At 32.2% G+C, this 26039-nt stretch overlaps 1 protein-coding gene across 8 annotated transcripts in view; it reads left to right on the forward strand.

Moving 5' to 3' along the window:
• Positions 1 to 10105, forward strand: part of LOC143041864 (uncharacterized) — a 92663-nt gene extending 82558 nt beyond the window's left edge. For all 8 annotated transcript variants that reach the window (XM_076213985.1, XM_076213983.1, XM_076213981.1 and 5 more), the window contains 3 exons: positions 4140 to 4199; positions 5315 to 5507; positions 6207 to 10105. In XM_076213985.1, coding sequence (XP_076070100.1) covers positions 4140 to 4199; positions 5315 to 5507; positions 6207 to 6315 — 362 coding nt within the window. In that variant the 3' untranslated portion in view covers positions 6316 to 10105. The remainder of the gene's footprint in view (positions 1 to 4139; positions 4200 to 5314; positions 5508 to 6206) is intronic.
• The last annotated feature ends 15934 nt before the right edge of the window (positions 10106 to 26039 follow it).

Consider the following 26039-nt stretch of genomic DNA (forward strand, 5'->3'; position numbering starts at 1 on the left):
TTAATTCAAATAATACAATCATCTTATTATTCAACAAAAACTGTTGGATATTTGGTCAGACAAACTGCACTGATTAATTAGACTCAATAAACAAATTTCTAGACATTTGAATGAAAGAAATTGTAAATACCAGCTTAAGGTTATTTTTGTCTCACACCTAAATGTGTACAAAAAAAGTAGGTTTATGTACTATATATAATATATCGTTTTCAATTAACATTTACAGTTTATTGGAATTTATTAGGAAAATTAGCACATTTTCCACAATGTTTAACACATATCAAAATAACCTGCTATCTGATAAAATTGTAAAAAAAAAAAATTGATACTAAATAAGCCCTTTCCTTAAATAGCGTGAGAAACACCATATATAAGCTGTGAATTTCTTTTTATAAGTATGGTATTTTCTTTATAAGTGAAATTAACAAAGATTGAAAGGTTACTGGACGTATAAAGGAATTGATGTAGTGTTGTTATTAAAACTAACACACAAACATATGTCTCTGTCAACAATTTCTTGAATATCATTATAAAAGTTAAGCTATACTTTCAATTACTAAGGCCACACCAATTTAATTTCTTGTTCTACGGATTTTTGGACTCCAAAATTTGGGGCGAGCGAGCGATTTGAAAATTTTAATAAAAAAATATTGAACTTGCAAATTTTTGAGGCGAAGCTTGAAAAGTAAAGGCGAGCGATTATATTTTTTTTTGTAAACATAAAATAGTAGGTTTTGACAATAATAAAACTTGATTCATAACTTGTACTTTGACATTTTTTAATTTCTGAAGTATTTTTTCCCTGTTCACCAAGAAATAATTAAATCTGGTCTATGTATGTGTGACTGACAATGAGACAATTCTCCATCTAAGTCATAATCAGTTTGGGGGCAACCCCTTAATGTTATAAATATCCCTTTTACATGTTTTAAATGTTTTATGAAGGATCAATATAAGTTAAAATATATTTATTTGTACAAAAGGGCTCATATTTTCTCAAAGAACTATATATCTATCTAGTATTAAATGGTCAAAACATGTCCAAGAATTTTGTAATATTCCTGGACTTTGACCATGTTAAATTAACACATTTACTTTAACAGTTTAATATTATTCAAAAAAAGTGGACCCCTCTTTTAGAAAAAAGTTGTTTAAAAATGATGTAACTCTCCTCTTTTTTAGTACAAAGTTCTAAGTTTTCAAAGGTTTTGTATAGAAGAAGTATACAAATCCTTTGTATTTTTATTTTCTTTTCTACAGCAGTAAAATGTCCCCTTGTCTGAGGGAGGGTTGTTCTCAAGCTGACAATAACAAACACAGGTCAAAGTACGGCCTTTTACACAGGGCTTTGATACAGACCAAACAGCAAGCTATAAAGGATCCCAAAATTATAAGCGTACACAATTCGAACAGGAAAACCAACGATCTAATTTATATATTCAAACGGGAAAATACCAATGAACAACATCAACAAACGATAACTACTGAACGAAAGGCCCCTAAATCAATCAGGACAGGTGCATAAACATGCAGCGACTATAGATAGTTTTGTTTTGCCAGCATACAATATAATTGCAGTTGAAGGCAAATCCTTCAGAAGTTCTTTGTACTTTATTCTAACAACGAACATTTTTGATAGGGAATCTTCTTCTTCTTTCGTCATTCCCTTCTGTTTAGGAGCACTCGGATGAGACCGATAAATGTTAACAGTATATGTACATTAAAACACACAAATATTAATATATAATATAAGTAAGGGGGAAAGAAACCAATGTTGATATCTTTTCATAATATTTACAAAAAAACGGTGCGGGAAATAGACATGATTACATTTCCGGATGCGGGAAGCGGGAATATAAAAAAAATAAAAAAATTCTGTTTTGAAAAAAATAGGTGCGGGCGGGTCCGTCGAACAAGGAATCAAATTGGTGTGGCCTAATTGAAAAGTATTAGCATTTAATTAAGATAACATATATACTCTGAATCAAATCATGTTTTGGAATTGTTCGATTTGGTTCAAGGGTGACGACTTTATCATGATGCGTATCTAAATATATCTCATTGTTTCAACCATTTACATAATATTCATATGATATCATATACTTGTCAAACTTTTTACATCATTTTTGACAACAAAGCTTTTAATTAGAACCTTATGTAGGCTGGAGGGTCTTAACTCTGTGAGGCACCGATTTTTTTTATATATCTGTTCACATCAAAGGACTTGTTATTAAAACTTGTACTTTTAGATCTAAATATAAGAAGTGGTTATGTAAACACATTTCTATCAATGACGTTAAATTTGTGGTTAATTTCTGTGTTATTAACATGAATGGGACGACGCAGCGCCTTATATTTATTTGAATTGAATGTACATTGAATCGGAAATTATGAATAAATGATGCACTTACATATTTATCATATAATTTCATTAACTGTGAAACAACAGGGGCATCTTTGATAGCGGAAAAGGGGGAGGGAACTATGTTTTTTATCTTTAAAACTGTTAACTGTTAAAATCAAAGTTTAAACAGCTTGAATCTTTGATATTTTTTTGATATATACATTATGTGCAATGATTTAGTAGTAAAAAAAAATGTGGGTAATTAGAATACTAAAGCCCAGATATGATTCATTTATTATCTCTTTAAAGCCGTATATTTTTGTCGTTCTAAGTAGTGTTTGTGCATTTTAAGATTTTTGAAGAAGCTTTTATTTGATGAGTAAATATTTGATGATAGATAAGATAGACCATGGGTCATTTAATAGATTTCCACTTCCTCCAGTTTACCTTTTATATACATGTTACGACTTCATATTACGTAGATTAGGAGGTTTTTCTCTCGAGATTGAAATGCGGAGAAACATGAATGCCCATTGAATGATTATTGATTCTGTAACATGTTTTAGAAGTGTATACAACTTTTACCTATCCATTCATACAAGTTAGATTTCATTGATTTGTCATTGAATAAACGGCAACAAATGTTACATATGAGTAAATACTATTTAATCTGTAAAGAAATAAATATGTCATCAGAAAATATTATCGTAGAAACAGTATTCAATAACTTCTGTATTAGGAGAAAAAAAGGATTGCTTGTTTACGAGAAACAATAACTCTAGCAGTACATCTGTACTTTTACTGGCTTTCTTAATGATTAGTTGGTGAATTAGATTTTGTCAAGTTTTCTTTTCTTTTGCATTGAAGTTGATATGAAAACCGAGAGAAAAAAAATCAGAAATCGAACTTGTTGTTCACAATTGTATGGTTTTTGAAGTTTGTTTAAGTGGTAGTCTTAATATTGGCTATACCCAAACAAGGTGGTTGTAATCTTCAATGATTTTGGAGGATAAAAAGGGTGTACTTATACCTAGAGTCAGCTTGAATAGCTTATACAGATTACTAGAATGTAATTAAGTTTGTGTTGTCATTTAAATGTCCTGCAATCCTATTTATCTACTCTCTCTCAAGAGGCAACAGCTTCACATTATTCAAAGTCATGTAATGTAAGGTTCTGGGGACAACTCTTAATGACAAGTATATCACTGATCATAATAAGTCTTCTCGGATGACATTGTTTATAGAACAATCAAAACATTTAAAGTAGTTCTGGTTTTATGTTTGAGAAGCTATCGTCTTTGTCTTTGAAGTTAAAGTGTAGATGTACTTTTCTGACACTTGGTCAATACATTGGGGTAAATAAGTTCTTTATACTTTTCATTTTATGACAAATTGTCACTTGTACATGTTTAGCATGCCCCACGTTTTTGTCTTTATCACTTATTCTTGTGGGTGGTTTTTATTTGATGATTACGATAGTTCAGTTGGTGTGTGCCATGTCATCAAATCGTGTGTACTCCTGTGGTTATCTCCCCCTATTTAGTTAATGTCCACTTGTAGTTATAAAGGTGATAAGAAATTTCCTATTGAAGGTCTGTGGTTTTCTCCGGCCACTCCAGCTTCCTCCACCAAAACTGGCTGCCACAAAATACCCCAAAAGTGGCGTTAAAACAGACAATCAATTTATCAATGTTAACCATCTTTAAAGATTTCGACTTTAGACATGACTGTAATTTGTCTTTTTACTTATTTAAAAGTTTGAGAGTTCTAATAGTTTGTTTTTTTATTATTTCAGGTAGAAAACCAAAGAATTTAATTGACTGTCCTATTAATCAACCAAAAAGGAAGAGAGAAAGTAAGTTAATGAATTTATATCAAATATAGATCATTGTTTTCCTGAAAAAAACATCTAAGTTCATAATTTAAAATGACGGTTGCCACCAATAACATGCTTCAATAGTGGCAACTGCAGACAGATGCTTAGAAATGCTTGACTTGGTAGAAACTATTTAATGTGTAAATACAATGAACCTTACACATCACTGACTATTTCAGAAATAGAGTTTTCCATTAAAATCCTAATAAATATTTTATTTCTTTTATGTCTGTCTATAATGTTGCATTCATTAACCTATTAATTACAATTGCTTTTAAAATGCATAATAGAGAAACCTTGATAAAAAATTGATGCTAAATGATTACAAATTCCTGAAGAGGTTATTATGAACAGTGCATATGCACTGTTTGGAAATATTGTGTTGAAATACTGTTTAAATAATTTTCTGGTCTTTTAAAAAACCCACATTATTTCTTTGTATTGAAAATTAAACATCAACAAAAATTATTGGAGCAAAAAGTGTTCAGTATAATTAGAACCAAAAGCGTTAAGAATTATTAGAGCAAAAAGTGTTCCATCAATCTACATAAAGTATTGAGAGCTTTGTTAAAAAAAATGGTCAATTTCAAAGTCAGAAAAATACTCCAGAAGTCTTACTGGCTGGTATAATTAGAAACTTTGAATTGGTTTGTACACAAAAATCTTGAAGATGTAGTATAATTGCCAAGGAGGCAACTCTTCACAAGAGACGAAATGACACAGATATAACACAAAGGTCACTGAACGACGTTCAAAAATGTGTATTTATTGACAAGATTGTGTATCCATGGATTATGTTGCATTGAAAACAGCTGGTACATTGATATTTTACTGGTTCCCTAAGTCAATAAAATACAGGGTATCAAATGTCCAAACTAGCATTGATATAAATTTTCTTGATTTTTATGTATATTTAAATATTGGATTATTAGAATCCATACAAATTGAGAATGGTCCCAAGAATGTGCACTAATTGTGTATGTGGTGTTATATTTAAGTTTTGTTGCTTGAATGAATAAATTTTTATTTTATTTTGAAAACATAACATTAAAAAATGAATTGGTCACTAAGTTCCTAAATGTTTTGTTTCACAGGTAGTACGACATATCTGTGGGAGTTTTTACTGCAGTTATTACAGAATCACGAAACATGTCCAAGATACATCAAATGGACCAATCGGGAGAAGGGAATATTTAAACTAGTTGACTCAAAGGCAGTATCCAAACTGTGGGGCCTACACAAAAACAAACCCGACATGAACTATGAAACTATGGGGAGAGCTTTAAGGTATGTATTTATTCAGAATTTAATAATGATTGTTGTATTGCTATGTGTGCAGTGACATATATTTCATGCACATTAAGGACGGTAGGAAAAACAATTCTGAAATTGTATATGTTCAAAGAAACACATTCAAGGTTATCAATTTTCCTGTAGGAGGTCATTTCTAAATATTTTCGTAGAAGCAATATGCCATTTGTTTGCCAATAAACTGGAAATTGTTCAAGTGGGTTAATTTTATTTCAAATTACTTTTAATATACCCAAGCAATTTTGGTATGGATTTTATTTGTTATCTTAAAAGCTGCTTTGATAATTTGTTTAGAATAAAATAAGTTATTAAATGAATATTTTCTAATTTAAAAAAATGAAGTCAAGTTTATCTTGCTTGTAGGTTAACGACATATCAAATATTGTGATTTATGTGTTATCAAATTTTCATTTAAGGAGTAGGAGAATAATTAGGGTATTTTCTGGATTGTGCAAATATTCCTTTTAAAGTACTTGCAATTTTCTGGCAGCAGATTGACACATCCTTCTTTTTTGGTCAGTCCTGATTCTGAGGATTGCCCTGCATATGTTTAATTAAAGTAATGCCACAGTATAACATATTACTTATTACATTTAAAAGGTTTGTACATCTACTAGTATGTATTTGATTGTCCTGAAAAGATGTATTATACATGTTTTTATCTTCCACTTTTAGGTATTACTATGCCAGAGGTATTTTAAACAAAGTTGATGGACAGAGACTAGTATACCAGTTTGCTGAGGTTCCAAAACAAATCATTGAAATTGACTGTAGTAACGTTTGAAAGGATTGTTAATGTTGAAATGATTATGAAGTGCCATAAACAAAAGTGTCCCGATCACTGAAGAGAACTTCATAGACCTGTGTCTTGTCATCAGTGTGATAATCTCAAGAATTGTGATAACGGCATTACACGGACAGGTGCTTTCCCCTGTCGACAACCAACTTTTGAAGGAGTGAAGATATCGGTTATTTTGACCCTCAAACTGTGGCAGTGTCATGATAGATTGTTATGCTCTGCTGAAAATGTATCCTACGGGAGGAACACCATGTAGCCTATCCTACTGTGGTGTACCATGGGTGCCTTTTATGTCGTAGCAAAAAATCGAATGTCACATGACTCTCATGTGATCACCGTAATGTGCTTTATAAGTATATGTGCTCACAGACAAATTATCGAATGTACAGACATTGAAAGAATTGTATACTTTGTTGAGTTTTATATTGTTTTGTTGTCTATGTTTTTGGAAAATTATTTAATTGTTAACTGTAGTCATAAAATAGGAATTTGTATGTCATTTTTGGGATGTGAATATAGACTAAATGGCATGTGTCTTATACATGAAATCCTCTTCAGGTGACAAAAATCAGCCCAATAAATTATAATTATGCAGGTTTTATTCGCCTGCGTAGTTTACAATGATTTATAACTATTTAAACATTCTTGCATAAAAATATCAAGGTTTAAATCGTTCAACAGATAAAATATAACCATTTCCTCTTATTTGAAGGATATCTCATCAACTATATCAGAAATACAAGCAAGTCTTTGGGAAAATGTAAATTAGTCTGATCATTCGACCTTTGTTTATATGGATCTAGGTCACAATCTGATTTTATTAAAAGTTAAAGATTTGTGGAATTTGTTGAGGATTTTGTTTTAAGTTTATATTGTTACAGAGTTTTAATGATAATATTGTTATGATATGTTGGTTTAAAACAAAACAAAAAAACAAAAAAATAGACCCTTTTATCATAAAAACCAAACCCTATATGACAGAAGATTTTGTATGGATAATACAATTGTATGTTTTAATGCAAGTGTACAGGTTTTGGTGAAGTCAGGTTTTACTGTATTTGATAATGTACCAACCTATTAATTCCTTCGGTTTGTTTTTTAACTTGTTTATGAAGTTTGATCCATTCCATTTTAATTCAGTGCTGTTAAAATTCAGATACAGAGTAAAAATGACAATACTTGTGAAACAAAATGATTAATTAACATTTAATTCTATAGTGAAATCTGTTTTGGAATAAACATACAGTATGGTTGCTTAAGAGCTGTTCCTTTTAAGTGGACTTTGGAGGGTTGATAAAGATTTAATTGAGTAATTTACTTACATAAAATAGACCTACAACTGTATATAATCCAAAACCCATGTTCAAACATCAAATTTAACATCCTTCCCTAACAAAGTTATTTTAACAGAACAGCCCTCAGTTTATCTTTCACCTTTCTTGTTAAAAAAAAAAATTTTTTTGGCTTCTGATGGTAAAATTGACCAATGTTTTTTGAAGCAATTAGTTTAGTTTTAAAGACCAATGTTTTATGTTGAACTAAGTCTAAAATAATGATAAAATGATTCTGTAAACTTGTTTGTTGGCCATTGACGCTGTTGGCGCATCCTCCCCTTTTATCACGAGATTGTCAAGATAAAAACAAGTATTGTCATGTTTACTTTTATATGCATGGTTTGACCAATCCTAAACATTCCTCTAACCCGAACATTTCCTACGGTTTTAAACATGTTATTTGTTATTTTATAATTTCTTTTTATGTGTGTGAAGTGTTAAATTGACTAATAGTATAATATATTTTGAAATATGTGTACGTGTGGTTAAGTTGGAAGTGAAGAATGAATCAGAAAAAATATCCTCGAGGGAATGTGAGTTTAGTACATTTGTCCTTAATTTTTTGTAATTATCATTTTTTTAAAAGCATAATATAAAAGCAGGTACTTGCATCACAAGATTTAAATGCCAAAGATAGGGATTCCCAAAGCTATATAGATATGTACCAGTTGACTTCTTTACAGTATTGCAGATTTCATTAATATTTAACATTTTTAATCCCAAGGAGGCTTTTCATCATTTTTAAGTATTTAAAAACATGATGATAGGTTTTTAAATGATATTCTGTTATTTGACATAAATTTTACACATCTATGCTTTGACTGATATTTCGAAACTGTGCTGTATGTTTTTTAAAATTAATAATACTTCGTTTACTTTTTTAGAAAAGACAGAGTTGTCGTTTCTTGCATTTAAGATTTTAGTGACATCACTTACAGCATAACACATATATATTAAATTAGTCAGAATTAAGAACTATGTTATTTAATATGTATTATAAATATAGGAAAAAGAGAGAATAAGGATTATAGAAGATTTATAGATTGAATTACATTTACTAATCTGTTTTTATTGAGGCGTAGGAAGAATCTTGAACTAGATTAAAAACACAATATTTCAATTTTGTGAGGTATTATAGATTATTCTTCATTGTAAGAAAGATAATGGTATTGATTTGTGTATATTCTTAACAATTGATTTTATATAGAGTTTCTGCCTTTAAAAGCCAGGTTGGTTGGTAAAAGACTATGATTTATTATTCATTACGATCCTTGTTTTTATCAGCGGAAATATTCTGATATTTTCCTGGTTACAAGAAGGTTTATATTTATGAAAATAAAGGCCACTTATGGATTTTTAATTTGAATAAATCTTTTTTATATGCTTAAAGGCAATAATAAGCTGTACTTTGGAAATCTACATACAGTGTTAACCTGTTTTCAAAATAATTGATTCTATTGGGAATGGAAACAATAGAAATAACTTTTTAAAATCTTTTGTTAAAAAAAATTTCAGAAAAAAACCTTTTTTTTTTGGTTTATCCTGTTTAAAGCAATGAATTTTTCATGCTGTTATGGGGTATATATTACAGATATTTCACAAGGTCAATTAACAAGTCATAAATTATAACTTTCGCATAAGAGCAAACATTTAATATCCTTGAGAGAAAGAACTCATGACACAGGTATAAATATTTACATACTACCATTTATTCCATGACGAAGATCTGAATTCCTATGGCAGCTATTACAATTCACAACACTAAAAATTATTCGTTAAAGTAACAGATGAATTGTAACATCGATTTGTATGATTTCATGTATGTATAAACCATACTTTAGGTTTTAGAAAAAAAAGCATTATATTTTTGCTGTTCATTATTAAATGTATATTTAGACCCAAGTTTTTATGTAATCTGGTTTCCCTATATTCAGAACTCATTATAAATTGGATTGACATATAAACTCAGCACACTCTTATATTTGAGAAGATTTTACTAAAATTGTTTTAAGGATTATTCAACGAATTTTAGATTTGCTTGTTAAGAATTGATTTCAAAGGAAATTGTAGTTTTGATATGTATTTTTATAATTTTAACCACAGATTTTGGAGTAATTTAATAAAGCAAAACTATAATTTTATTTCTCAGATTTATAATCATGTTTTGCCATTTTTACTGTTTACTTTTAACCCTCACATGAAGATTTTTTATTACATTTTTCGACATAATTATTTTACTTTTTGTCTTTACCTGTAATTTTAATCAGGTGAATTGATATATGGGCATTATTTATGTTATATGTAAAAGTCTGTCTTTCTCTGCAATTTCTAATTACTACTTATATGTCTACTGATCCTTGACCGATTAGAGAGGCCATTGTAATCCATTTTATTATGTCCACATTATGCTGATTGCCATTTTCAGTTTATTTCAAAATTTTTAGAGAATACAAATTAAGGTTGCAAATTATTGTGTACATTTAGATGAATGAAAGACTGTTTAAGGATAAAAGTAAATCTGACGTTTTTTAAAGTTTAATGGCAGGGAGTAGATTCAAATATAAAAGGGATTGTGCAATCTTTTACCGATTAACTGGAAATGGCGAACAATTGATTTGGATAATTCTTTTTCATATGAAAAAACTTTCATACCATACAGACTTTGTACACAACAATGGATGAATAGGCATATTAAAACTCTTGATATTGTGGGAAGAATGTGGATTTTAATAATCATTTATAGAGAGAAAGAAAGACTGAATAAAAGTTATTATGTATGATGCTGAAGATTAAGATTATATATTATTGTGCTGTTCTTATGAATGTAAGAAATGACAAGAAAAATGTGATATAAATATGAAAATAAAGAAATAAAAAAAAATTAGTTTGTTTTTATGATATTCATAAAGGAAGCTGTTACATGAAGATATTATTTTCATGTATTGAAATAGGGAACCTAAAAAAAGTACCAAATTACATATTTCTCATCATATTTAAAACTGTCCTTTATTTTGCACATGTTGACTAAAGTTAAAAAGATATGGAGATGCGGTATGATTGCCAATTAGGAAACTATCCACCAGAGACCAAATTATGTGCTTTTATCAGTAAGCAACTAAAGGTCACTGTAATGCCTTCAACAATGAGCAAAACCAAAACCCTAAAGTGAGGTATGTAAATGCCCAACATGACAAAATTTGAAACAGGTCAAATACGATAATTAGCCTGATTAATGATAAAGAAATAAGCAATGACAACCACTGAACTCAGGTACACACACTATGTAATGCACATAGAAAAAAAAATGCAGCTTTAAATTCAAATACTTTCAAAAACAAACAGCATATATTATGCCAGGATATTCTTTTTGGGTCCTAAATGGCTGACTACTAGAACTTGGTGAAATGTATTTTAGTAGCTGACAAAGCAGAACTTATTTTCCTTCTAAAACAAACTATGTCCCAACTGAAGATGGAATTGTATACATTTCTAACATGAATTAGAAGCAAAACGGCTTCAAGTATATTGAGATTTTTAATGTGGAACCTAATACATTGTCCACAAAAGGAAATACCATACCAAAGTCTAGTCCTACTCAAAGTGGAGTAAGCAACACCTTATTGGAATCAACAACAGAAAAATCAGATTAAACATAAAGAACAGGTACAGCGAAATGCTGCCTAACTTGTAATTAACCTAACATACAACCCAGAGAAGCCAATCACAACTGGAACACAGGAGAACCATATCTAATGTCACCATCATGTCCAAGGTAGTCCACAAACTACTAACTAAACCAATACTCTACATTCCAAACCAGCTATAGTAATTAGAACTTGAAATAGCCCCAGTTTGAAATTATTGCCATAATGTGTTGAACAACTAACATCCATCCTGCAAATTATAATGCAATGCTCGCTAGACACAGGTGAACTACCAAAGGACTGGGGAGACGCGAACATATCCAGTATCTTCAAAAAAGGTGACAAACGTCTAGCAGAAAACTACAGACCTGTATCCTTAACATCTGTCATAAGCAAAACTCTAGAACATATGGTATGCAGGCACATTCTAAAACATCTGAAAAAAAACAAGATCCTTACCAACTTTAACCACGTCTCCAGGTTAGGATACTCATGTGAAACCCAACTCATAACTACCATCAACGACTTCCTACAAGAACATGACAAGGGACATCAAATCGACGTAGGCATATTAGATTTCTCAAAAGCTTTTGACATAGTACCACACAACAAATTATTACATAAGTTAGATCAATATGGAATCAAAGGAAACACACACAAATGGCTTACAAACTTCCTTACTGCAAGATCAATGCAAACCATCGTGAAAGGCGAAACAACAGTTGACTCTGGGGTCCCCCAGGGCACCGTCCTAGGACCAATCCTGTTCCTGGGCCACATAAATGACCTTACAGACAGCGTAACATCATCAGCAAGACTTTTTGCCGACAATTGCATACTGTAAAGAACAATTAAAAATATCCAAGATCAACACAAACTACAAACAGTTTTGAAACAACTAGAAATCTGGGCCCACAAATTGGGGATGCGATTCAATGCCAAAAGGTGCTATGTCTTATCCATAAACAAAAAACAGACAAATTCTATACGCTTAATAAGCACATCCTACAAGATGTACAAGTGAACCCATATTTAGGGCTCTAAATATCAAACGATCTGAAATAGAGTATCCACATAAACAACATCACCAAGAAAGCCAACGCCACTTTGGGCTTTCGTAGGAGTATCTTGAGAAACGTACCAGAGGCATGTAGGAAAGTAGCATACATATTCCTAGTAAGATCGACAATGGAATATAGCGCAACAATCTGGAACCCATATATGAAAGGGGATATTGACAAACTGGAACCGGTATCCAAAACAGAGGCATATGAACGATTCATAAAGAAAATTACAGGAGTCGAGAAACAGGATCCATAACTAACATGAGACGCCAGCTTGAAATAGAGAAGCTAGAAGAAAGGAGACACAGCCTCCGTCTTATCCTTATTTACAAGGTGATTGATGGTCTGATGCTTGTATTTCCTATCATGATTTTCTTGATAGAGGGTTGCTGCTCAGAAGGAAAGCTATTAAACCAAGAGTTCCAAATGGTGAAGTTGAAATCATCCCTTCGTAAATTTTACGGACGCCATCACGAGTTGGTTGACCGTTATGGAATAACCGTTTCACAGATGATATCGGATATGTTCCTTACGTCGTAACTACAACCCCCTTCCCTTTCATGAATGTGACCTACCGATTAGACTATTTATCGGATTTGTTATTACACGAGCAACACGATGGGTGCCACATGTGGAGCAGGATCTACTAACTCTTCCAGAGCACCTGAGATCATCCCTAGTTTTGGTGGGGTTGTGTTGCTTATTCTTTAGTTTTCTATGTTGTGTCATGTGTACTATTGTTTGTCTGTTTGTCTTTTTCATTTTTAGCCATGGCATTGTCAGTTTATTTTTGATTTACGAGTTTCACTGTCCCTCTGGTATCTTTCGTCCCTCTTCTCTACAAGCCAACAATTTTGTCATGCCAGCACGACCTAAACGAACTATCAAAGCCAAAGCATATTCAAACTGTGAAACTCACAATATTATTGAACGTCAAGTAATCAATAATACCAGAGGACTTAAAGTACCAAATAGCAACAAACCACAGTATAAACATTCATTTTTTGTGGAAACAACTATTCACTGGAACCAATTACCAGATAAAGTTGTGCATGCAGGTTCTGTAGAAGCATTTAAGACCGCTCTACAAGAACATCGCCCATAACAACAGCGATCTTCTCCACCGTGTATAAAAGCCTAAATAGGATTCTACACGTACCACTACAGATACAGATACAGAATAGAAAGTTGTTTGTACGTCACTTGTGTAATGGATTATTAATTCGAAAACAATTAATAATTTAGATCTTCGTCTGTGGTTAAAGCCTCAAGTTAACAGGAAACAGACTCTCCAGATTGTCCAAGATATGCCATTGGGTCATTTGTTGCCGTTCTTAAAAACAATTTGGTAATTTCACCAATGAACCAGGAAAATGAGGTCAATGACAGATAATACCTGCCAGACTGACATATAAACCTTAGAACAAATCAATACTCCAAATATACAAAATGAGTTAAGTTCAATTAGACAATTTATGCTGAGTATATATAGCTTATGTCAAAAAGGAGGAAGATACCAGGGAGGAATCAGAAACCTCGAGTCGAAAAAACATCATTTGAAAACGCAATTGCAAAGAAGGGACAAACAACCATGGACAAAACACTGCACAGAAAGACAACAATTGAACAACACGAACGCCAAAAAAAAAAAAAGATCATCGATTCTATTCAAACTTGCGAATCTTGTTCTTTGCCTGTTATTCCTAAGGTAATGTGACATATTTTCGCCACACAGTACAGAGTGTTGAATAACACAGTGTTTTTAACTGCCTGTTTTGTGTATTGTCCCTGTTATAGATTAGAGGTAAGCTGTCTCGAAGAGCTTACATGAATGCGTAAGAAAATCAGCATTATACATGCTGATTTCTCCGTATTAGGAACGATTTGCTCATATCATTTAATAATTTGTCTTACAATTTCAAAAGAAATCCTTGCGGTAAAATAATATGTTTTACTCGGTTTTGTCTGACAACCCCTTTGAACTGTTTCCATTTGGTAATTAAATACTAAAACAAAGTAAATATTCTAATTTTGAAGTCTGAAATTACCAAATGTGCAAGAGAAGAGAATTAATGCACAACTTTGTTCTAAAAATAGTATCTGTTTCAATTGTTATTGTAGACACGAGGACAAAACCATGGTACGGCCTTAAAAAAGTATGGTTCAACTAATCATCACAAACAGGTTTTTTTTGTATAAATCCCAAAGATTATAAACACGTAAAGAAAAGAAATTATAAAATATCCAAAACCGTCTACGTTAAAAAATGTCTGAGAATTTTGGAGTATTTGGATATTTTAGGTAAGATTATAAATATAAAATTGAGAATTGAAATTTGGAGTGTGTCAGAGAGAAAACAACACGACCAAAGAGTAGAAAACGGTCAAAGGCCATCACAGCGAGAAAATCCCACACCAGGAGGGGGGTTCTGTTGGCCCTTAAACAAATATGTGTACTAGATCAATGGAAATAGACGTCATATCAAACTCCAGAACATATAAATGAACTAAAATCAAAAATCAAACAGGACTAACAAAGGCCAGAGGCTCCTGACTTGGGGCAGGCGCAAAAAAAATGCGGCGGTTTAACATGTACGGTGATATACCAATTCTCACCCTATACCTCTAGCCTATGTAAAGATAAAACACTCATCAATACACATAGTAAAACTCAGTTGCAAAATGACAAAGATTTCAAATGCAAAGACCCTATGACGGTGAATCAATATTAATACCAAAACATACCATCTTTAATGACCTGACAACAGTATCGTATTTATATTACCTCTGAAAAGGTCTGTTTGGTTTGGTTAGCTTTTAAGGTGAATGCCGACATTTGTGCTTAGTTTGTTTAAACATAATGTATTGTTAAAAACAATACAGCATATTAAGACGAACTAAAAATTGATTGATTTTGGTCTCATGCGCGAACCTTTAAAATACCTTTAAAACGTGCAATTTTAAAAACCAAAAAGGAAATTTAAACTGGAGAATATCATTGTGTTTCCAGTATGATAGATCTTATAAATTATAAATTCTATATCATAAAAAACAATCATATAATTTAATAGACCTATTCACTATATTTTTTCAGCTCGGCTTCTGGTCACATATCGAGGAGAAGCTTTTTATAAGTCATTAAGTGGTCACATAAAGTCAGTTGAATGCCGTGGGGAGAGAAACGAGAAATAATATTTTTTTTAAAACTATACATAATATTGATTCATTCGAGAAAAAAAGCTTTAATTGAACGATTATCTCAGACGATGTCCAAATGAATGCTCTTGTGTCATTTTTAAAACTTTAAAAAATGACAAAATATGATACAATATGATACAATAATTCTGCTCTTAATATTTTGTTCTGGTAAACAGTTCGACATTACATTTTACAGATAAAATATTTTGTTAATAACTATGACCGCGTAAATTATTTAAAATGTACTATTAGTTAAGCAGCTTACCACACAAATCATGCAAATGGTGATACAAGCATGAAACTTCGTAAGAACATGCCTGTTGGTGTATGTAATCATATTAGGGGGGTAGCCACGAAAAAAAATCATCCGATCATGGCGGCCATCTTGGATTTTCGAAATAATGTCTTCACAGGGAACAGACATCATATGTATTACCCGTTTTGCTTGTATTGTATTCAAAATGTTACAAAATGGAGTAAATCATGGTTATATAAGATAAAGTATCACAGTCGGTCAAATATCGGTCGATAACCCACTCCTGGTTTTATGAATATCCAGAATATGTCTGTTTTATAACCCAAATAATCACGGTCAGTCGTTATATTCCACAAATCTTCGACTGATCTTCGATTGCTATATTAATAGAGGGAGTGATTTTATTCTAGTTAACCTTTTTGAGAGTGTGTGTTCTCATTGTTATAAGACGTGTCTCGGTACTTGTCTATCCACCGTTCATATTTTTAGTTACGAAGTTTTATTTGCAATTCTGATCGGATATTGATTTGAAGGAATTCTATCCCTATTACTAACACAGTTCTATAATAATACTGTTGTTAATACATCAAATAACATAATTAGAAAAGTTATCTTGAATTTTATACAATTTCTCGAATTTTACCTGTGACGTTTCTCTGTGTTGCGAAAATTTATTCATGTTACAGACACACACTCTTTGTGCGAGTGTTAATAGTTGATTAGTTTCACTCGGTTATAGTTTGCTGTTGCATTTATTTATTGCTCAGATAATATTTGCTTTATTGTTCTATAAGTTCATTGTTGATTACTTTTGTTTATATAATAGTTACTTAGTTTTTGAAATGGCTAAAGGAATTCTCTTATCAGCTTCTTCAGCAGATAGTTGGTAAACTGATTGGACAAAATGTTGTTTGTGTCAGGAGGTCACAACAGACCTACTGAAATCATCAGACAAAGGATATACAATGTTAGGCAAAAATATCCATCTTTTTCATGAATTAAATGCCTTCCCTATCCCTCTTGATATTCGGCGATTAAAACATGGAGAGGGTATTTTAAGCACAATGAAAAAAGAAAATGCCAAGTACCATAATTTGTTTGTGATAAAGTTCAATAATACTAAACTTGAGAGAGCCCAGAAACGCAATATGTCACAGATACCATCTGGAAGTTCTAGTGACTGTACGTCTCCTAAACTTTTTAGGTATACTCCTCGTTGAATTAAATATCAACAACAAAATCCCGTTGAAAATGTGCATAAATGTTTCATTTGTGATAAAGAGTGACCTTTATCTGTCTTAAGAGAGGCAATGACAATGAAACTAAACCAACGACTAGTGGATTGTGCAACAGCTCTTCAGGATAAACAACTGTAGGCAAAGCTGAGTAGTGGTGATGTTATAGCACAAGAGATGAAGTATCACCCGTCTTGTCTCGCAGCTGTATATAACAAAGAGAGATCAAAGAGACAAACAGAGATCGAAAGCAGTTGCACACAGGAGGAAACTATAATGAAGGAAACTCCATTAGCTGAGCTGGTCACATACATTTTTGAAACTCAAAGAAACTCTGAAGAGTCGGTTGTGTTTCGATTAGCAGACCTGGCAAACCTGTACGATGAAAGATTGGCACAGCTTGGTTCTTCTTCTGCACAGGTACATTCTACTCGACTTAAGGACAAGCTATTGCGAAAGATGCCAGAATTGGAAGCACACCTAAAGGGCAGAGATGTACTTTTGATGTTTGAAAAAGATATAGGACCAGCTATAGCGTTTGCTTGTGATTATAATGACACCATGCATATGGAAAAGACGGCTGAAATGATTCGCTGCCAATTAGCTACAACGAAGACAACATTTTCTAGATCCTTGGTCTCTGAAGATATGATGAAAGCATACCCCAACCTTTGTTACAGTTGGTGAAAATGATAGAACATGGACCTGATATCAAACCGCAGTTATTGAACGTTTCTACAGAGTCTGACTTAGCTGTGGTCCAACTTTTAATGTTTAATTATCACCCAAACAGCCAAAAGGTTACGGTACAACAAAGACATTCAGCTGATCATGATACAATTTTGTGTTTATCTTGGAATGTTACTCTTAGCAAAAACCAAGAAAAGACATCTTATAGATACATTATTTCAACATGGGTAATGTATCTCTTACGATCTGGTACTGGAAATTTCAACTCAACTAGGTGAAGCTGTTGTTGAACGTTATATAAATGAAAGTGTGATATGCCCGCCTTTATTAAAGGGCAAAGTGTTTACCACAGCTGCAGTCGACAAAATAGATCACAACCCAAGCTCAACAAAATCAAAATCATCTTTTCATGGGACCGGAATCTCTATTTTTCAACATCCAATTAAAGATAATATCGGCGTTAGAAGAGATGAGTTAATATTACCTATACACATAAACCAAAATCTAAAAAGGTACTTGAACTCCCTGCTGCTTATATGAATATAAAACCTGCATATCTTAAAACAAAACCAGAACCTCTCATTCTGCCTGACGATATTACTAATATACTTAACCACAATTATCTATTCATGAGTTTGCAAAATGAGTATGAGTGGTTAAATACGGTGAGGTTAACAAGTGAAGATATAACGTCCGAAAATATTTCATGGTCATCATTTCATTCTTCAGAGAGACGTGGACCAACTGTTGAAATGAGTCTTAGCTGCTTAATGCCATTATTTCAAAAACAAGCTCACTCATTTGCTATTTTACCATAAAACTTTCGATGGATATGCTCAGGGATGTTGTGTCGTTTCTTAATCCTGGTCAAACTCCAGTGATTACAGCAGACCAACCACTATTTGTTTTGGCAAAGAAAATTCAGTAGGAACGACTAAATGAATACGGTGAAAACAAATTCGTTGTTACGTTCGGTGGATTACATATTGAGATGGCATGACGTGGGAAATATTTAATGATGTAAACAAGGTTTTTGAACGATTAAGTAAGAAACCTGTATTGGTCAGTGACGCTAATATGGAGTTGATAGAGGCATTTGTTGTGGTTATGTACGACAGAACTACAACAACATTTGACATCAACGAATCCAGACTTGAACTATTTGCACGCAAACAAAGACAGTATGACACCATTCGACCCACTAGAGATGCACTGCTTGATCATACCAAACTAGCTACATACCGAGGTGGCCATGTATGGGGACAGGCAGTCACACATGATCAACATCTACCTAGTCCTGGTGATTGGGAATTGGTTAAGGAGAACGCAGATGGAATGTGGATATCTCATTGGACACAATTAGCAGCAATTGCTGCATCTTGCCAGGGCTTACACAAATGTGGCTGCAAGAAAACTTGTTCTGGTAATTGTAAGTGTTACAAAGCTGGCTTGACCTGTACAACATTGTGTTCATGTAGCTGTTAAAACGGAATACATCGGACAATATTGTAGATTATTACACTAATCATTCCTCAAGCATGTCTAACATAACTACCGATATATCAAACGGCAATTTTGATCGTATATCTATACCACTATTATTTCACTCGAGTGTACGAACTTTTTCGACCCAAACCGGAAGTGGTGATTTTTTTTTACAATTGTCTGTTTGACATATTTTCATATCATTTTATTGTATTTCAAATAGTTTTCATGACATATATAGCGTTGAAAATGGTAAGAACAGTTTTTCAATCTCCACGATTGTGCAAAATGATGTCAATTTCGAATTCAAAATGGCCGCCGTGAAAAAAATCGAAAACATGTTGGCTACCCCTCTAATATGATAAAGTACTACATAATGAACGTCTATGCCAAATCCCTTGCTTGTATCAAAATTTGTATGATTTTGTCAAATTTCGGTACTAAGCCGCCCCACTATATATACAAAACGTTGCGGAAAGAAGTTGAAAAAAATCGTCTAGCATTGGAGACACAAATATTCTATCCGGTTGGAGATACTTAAGCGACTTTTCCCCTAGAGAAATACACAAAAGTACGGGTTTACTCACACGGATTGAAATACCAAATGTTCCAATGACCGTATCTTCTGTAAAAATTCGAGTATGACGGCTTCTCATCGAATCGTGCGATATTTTAACAACCAAAACATGAAAGTTTTTTTTTTTGGGGGGGGGGGGGATGACCGAGTGTAACCTTTACTCTTAAGTCGAATCCAGCGTTGTAACACTGTAAATTCTATAAAAGACATGAAGATGGAATTGATTACAGATTAGCTAAGGTATCTGTCGTAAAGAGTCGTAGGATGCAGTTAACAGAAAGAACTAATTGAAAAGTGCGTCTAAACTAGTGACAGGTCTACGACAGATCTTTCCATTAGATGACCAATGAAGGTGACACAAGGGCAAACACACATAAATTTAATATACTCATAATTACTCTACTTAGAAGCTCAACAATGTTAAATCAGCAAATTTGCGGAAACATATTTTTGTACTTACCTTGCCAAGATTTGAACTCATACTATTATATGTGTCAACAACGCCTGCACTGTATCCACCGCTTTAGTGATTGTTGTCTAATTGGCAATCATACCTCAAGTCAACTTCTTATTTGTGTATCAAACACAAATTTTGGAAAGGAGAAACACTTTTAATCTCTGATTGTACAAGTGCTGAAGATTAAAAAGAGTTCTAATTTCAAACAAAAGACTTTAAGAAACATTATAGACATTATAGATTTTAGTTTTGGAAATTATTTCGTTTGTTAGTAAAGCATTGATAGAGTTCAATAGTAATAGAAACACATTTAAAGCAATACGTGAACCACAAAACAAACCAACAGTACAAATAACAACATCAAGAATTACAAGAGAAAACAACACAAGGCACACATGAACAGAAACAAACAACAACGAACACAACATCGTCCAAGCAACAATGTCTTAGACGAGATGAACATTTATACGTCAATTTCGTAAAATCAAAATTTCGACATAACGACATTAAGATCCGAAATTAATACAATAATCAAGGATCTAGGATATAAAGCTAGGGTGGAAAGGTAGTCTTTAACAACTTTTTATACCCCATTTATATTTTTAATTTTGGTTTATTTTGACATTTCAACATCCCATTATTGGCTGCTTTGTCAGCTTGTTAAAACACAAAAAAACATTCTGAGAGTAATCAAGTTTGATATAAGTCTTTTATCAATAATTCGAACACTTGAAATTAATATATACACGTGTAGCTACTTTAGAAATATATTATACTATATTTAACTACTTAGTAGATTAATACATTTTCTGAAGATAGACTATTAGATCTATATTAGCTTTCCTCCTTCTGCCCTTAGATCAACTTTAAGCAGATAGTGTCAAAGGTATAATGATTCATTACTTCAAACAAACCCAATATGATCTATGTTTATTTAAAATAATTGTTTGATTTGAATCTGAAGCCGGCAGAACTATTATTATGTATTGCTATTCCAGTTCATATAGAATACTGCTATAATTTTTACGTTGCAAATTCTCAGAAAATGGTTTTAAATTCCAACTAATAAGAAATTGCACCTAGATAAAGTCAACTTGGTTTATCTTTAGATATGGATTAAAATCATGTTAGCAGGTAACGTGTAGCTATTAACTCAAGAAAGCTTTCAAGTGCTATTGTTGTTAATGGAGAATATCATCCGATCAGTAGTCGGTACTTCTGTACCGACAGGGTGTATAACACACCTTTTTATAAAATTCCGTTTATAAATTATGAAGTTATATAGAAACTAAGGCTTCAGCTCCCTCAAGCAAAGTTAACCTTAGATGGATTTTTCCTTCAATCATTTCGGTTCTTATAAAACCTTCAACTATTCGGCCTTGAGTGTACCAGATGAAGGTAAATAAAACAAAAAACACTTGGACGCATGAAATATATAACTTGTTTTTTTTCCATTTTTTTATTAGGTGAAATATGATATGTGTTGTGACGTTGATTTTATTTATATGTTTCAAAAGATATCACACTGATCTGTTGCCTTCTTTAATGGCACTTGGTTTGTTTCGAAAGAAATCACACTGATCTGTTGTCTGACGTTACGCGCGATGTTCGTACCTCATTGGAAAATCGATGTAGTTGGCAAGATGCAAGTCCATAATATACAATATTCATTGCTATTGTACGTATTTTAAAAAATAATGTTTTTTAAAATAAAAACGAAAAAAAATAATTGTTAAAACTATGTTTTATGCTGCATGCGACAAGCTTCATTAAAAAAAAAAAAAAAAAACGGCCATTTTAGGCTGTACCGCGTAACATATTTCATTTATTGTAACCACTAAACTATGATTTTCGTCTAAACTATTTAATATTTTGAAAAACGTGTTTTTCCATTATTTAACATAAAGGTTCCTTCAGTCTTTTATGCATATTTTTATGACGTTATAATGACATCATAGAAATAAAAGCGTACCATACTATAAAGACAAATCTGTCCCACGGGAAAAATAATTGGGATTTCAGATTTAAGAATAAAAAAATATGTATCTAAAATGGAAATAGGTCAGTATTTGAATTTACTACATCAATGTTAATTTGCTTAATTTTATGAATTTAAAGACAAATATCCTGGAAAATGATATATGGTAATTTATGGACGATTTTTCTAAGGCTTACAAGGTTGTCGCACCGCCATTTTTTTTACGTAAAAAAACAAACTCAACTCAAATTTACGTCAATTGTTTGCTTATCAGTGCTCTTATAATGGTAGAATTTTATGATTTTTTTAAAATGTTATTTTTCTTAATTTTTCAAAAATCTAAAATACATCAATTTTCAATAAGTAGTTAAAACGCATCGCCGATTATGTGGAGTCTTACAAGAATGTTGCACTTGCTTAAAAACAAAGTTTCAGTCAAAGTTTTGGTTTGAACGTTACGAAATATTCGCGACGTTGTGTTACGCTTATATGAACGAACATAACGTCTCTGCGTTCTTGTACTTTCATATGAAGAGAACACACGGATCCGTTGCCGCCATTATTGCCACTCCGTATATGTTTCAAAGAAATTCAACCGATCTTTTTCTAATGCATGCCTTTTGTCATTCAATACGTTTTCGAAAGAAATCACATTGATCTTTAGTCTTCTTTAATGCCACCTGATATGTCCGAAAGAAATCACATGGATCCGTTGCCGGCATTGTTGCTTCGTATGTTTTGAAGAAATCACACCGATCTAATGCACTCTTTATTGCTATTTGACATGTTTCGAAAAATAACACTGATCAGTTGCTTGTCTTATTGCCACTTGATATGTTTCAACAGATATCATACTAATCTGATGCCTGCCTTTTTGCCATTGATATGTTTCAAAAGTTATAGAAATGCTATTTTGTCTGCCTTGTTGCCACTTGATATGTCACACTGATCTGTTTCCTGCCTTATTGGTATGTTTCGAAAGAGTTCGCAATGATATGTTGTCTGCTTTGTTGCCACTTGATATGTTTCGAATGCGGTCGCAATGATATGTTGTCTGCCTTGTTGCCACTTGATTTGTTTAAACAGAAAACACAATGATCAGTTGTTTGCCGTATTGCCACTTGATATGTTTCAACATATATCACACATATTAGTTGCTTGCCTTATTGCCACTTGACCTTTTTCAAAAGATATGACACTGATCAGTTATTTGCCTTATTGCCACTTGATGTTTCAATAGATATGACACTAATTAGTTGCTTGCCTTATTGCCACTTGAAGTATTTCAAATATATCACACTGATCAGTTGCTTGCCCTAATGCCACTGGATATGTTTCAAAAAATATTATATGACACTGATCAGTTATTTGCCTTATTGCCACTTGATATGTTTACACAGATCTGACACTGATTAGTTGCTTCCCTTATTGTCACTTGAAGTATTTACAAATATATCACTCAGATCAGTTCCTTGCTCTAATGCCTCTGGATATGTTTCAAAAAATATAACACTGATCTATTCTCTACGTATTTGCCCTTTAGTATTATTTTACAAAAAAATCACACCAAGCCTGCTTTGTTGCCACTTTATATGTTTCGAAACAAATCATGCACACTTATCTGATGCCTGCATTTTTGGCCATTGATACATTCTGGATTTTTTTTCGAAAGAAATCGAACTGATCTATTACCTGCCTTATTGTAACTGGATTTTTTACGAAAGAAATCGCACTGATCTGCATTTTGCCTTTATTATTGTTGCTTGATATGTTTCAAAAGAAGTCACATAGAGATATGTTACTTGCCTTATTGTCACTTATTCTGTTTTAAAAGATATGATACTAGCAGGTGCTTGCCTAATTGTCACTTGATTTATTTGAAAGATCTCACACTATCAGTTGCTTTTCCTTTTCCCACTTGACATGTTTCAAAAGAAATTTCATTTTCATTTTGATACTGATCTCCCCAAATAAGTACACAACTGCCATTGTGTGTGTGTCTGCTCTCGGACTAAGTAATTGTTGAAGAAGTACAAACTTTATTCACAAGGTTTGATCAGTTCACTTAGAGTAATTTGATTGAAAGAAAATACTTTTTTTTACTATAACTGTTGCTTTGATATATATAAAACGGCAAAAGAAGAAGGGGTATCATATTTACTAGCTGTAGCCCACCACTTGTTCATGTCTTATAGTTTTTGGTTCCGTTGTTAAATGGTTGTCTCATTGGTGTATAATCGCATCTCTTTTTTAACGTAGATAGTTGTTCACTGATGTGGTTAAAACATGGCATCATTACTAAACTATCCAGGGGCGGATCCAGCCTTTATTAAAAGAGGGTTCCAAATATATATCCACAATCAAGTGCATCAAAACCCCGCCCCCGCTTCCTTAATCCGGCACTCCTAACAAACCAATTAACCCAATATCTTTTGCTTACCTTAAAATGCTGAAGGGTTGGAGCTTGTTGTTCACTCTGTAATGCCTTAAGTTAATAAAAGTACTAATAGAATAAAAAGAAAATTTTCAAGGTCCTTTTCTTAGAAACCACTTTAAGATATAAATACAAATCCTGTGTACATTATGCACTCATGTGAGTATCAAATGTATTGATTTTATGGAAATATAAAATTGTATTATGAACTTCAAAATTTAACTGGGTTACCAGCCACAAGTACGTTTTATTTTTCTAATAACTACAGTTCAAATTTTAATTATGAAACAGCTTAAAGCAATAACAGATAGATGATATATATAAGGACTTGATAAACCAAATTAAAATGAAGACATTAATAACATCATTTTTCTGCACCTGTGTTTTTTATGTCAAGAAAAAAAATGACAGAATAACAACTGATTGACTGGAGTGCAACATTTTATTAGAGTAACATTCATTAAAAAAGAAGACAATTTAATAAAAAAACAAAAACAAAAACAAAATCAAAAAATTATAAAATTTCAAAATCATTGATCATTGTATTGTAAGTATAGTCCGTTTGATTTCTATAAATCTTAAAATTAATTCTTAAAAATTCATTTTTACTTATAAATATTTTCTTTCTTCATGTGTGTTAATGTATGATATATACGAACTCTGACTATGAATATCATAATTTTGAACCAATAATAAAAAAGTTACTCATTGGCTCTCTATGTTACTTCTAATTTTCTTAATACAAAATACTCAATGGAGTAAGTATGACTAGTGTAACAGCCTCCCATTCAAAACAAAAACATTAGACATGTGCTTTAAACCTGTATTTTTTGTATTTTTCATTACATACAGAAAGCTAAGTAGTCACATGACCAGAGTTATTTAAATGAGTAAAGTCACATGGTACAATAAAGCAGGTTAAAGCACATGTCTAATGTTTTTTGTTTTTAATGGAAGGCTGTTACACTACTCATACTTACTCCATTGAGTATTTTATGTTTTATGTTGCCTTTTTTTTTTACATCTGTTTTAAACGATATCACATTATCAGATGCTCACATTGTTTTCCCTTGATATGTTTTAAAAGATATCACACTGATTAGTAGCTTGCTCTATTAAATCTTGATATGTTTTTAAAACATCAGATGCTCACATTGTTTTCCCTTGATATGTTTTGAAAGATATCACACCGATTAGTAGCTTGCTCTATTAAATCTTGAGATGTTTTTTAAAAAAAATACACTGATGTGTTGTCTGCGTTTCAAAGAAATCACACACAGTTTCCTGCCTTATCAAAGGAAATAACATTGATATGTCTATACCGATCTCCACAAATAAGTACACATATAACTGCCATT

The sequence above is a fragment of the Mytilus galloprovincialis genome, chromosome 8 (assembly GCF_965363235.1).
Source record: "Mytilus galloprovincialis chromosome 8, xbMytGall1.hap1.1, whole genome shotgun sequence".
Taxonomy (NCBI): domain Eukaryota; kingdom Metazoa; phylum Mollusca; class Bivalvia; order Mytilida; family Mytilidae; genus Mytilus; species Mytilus galloprovincialis.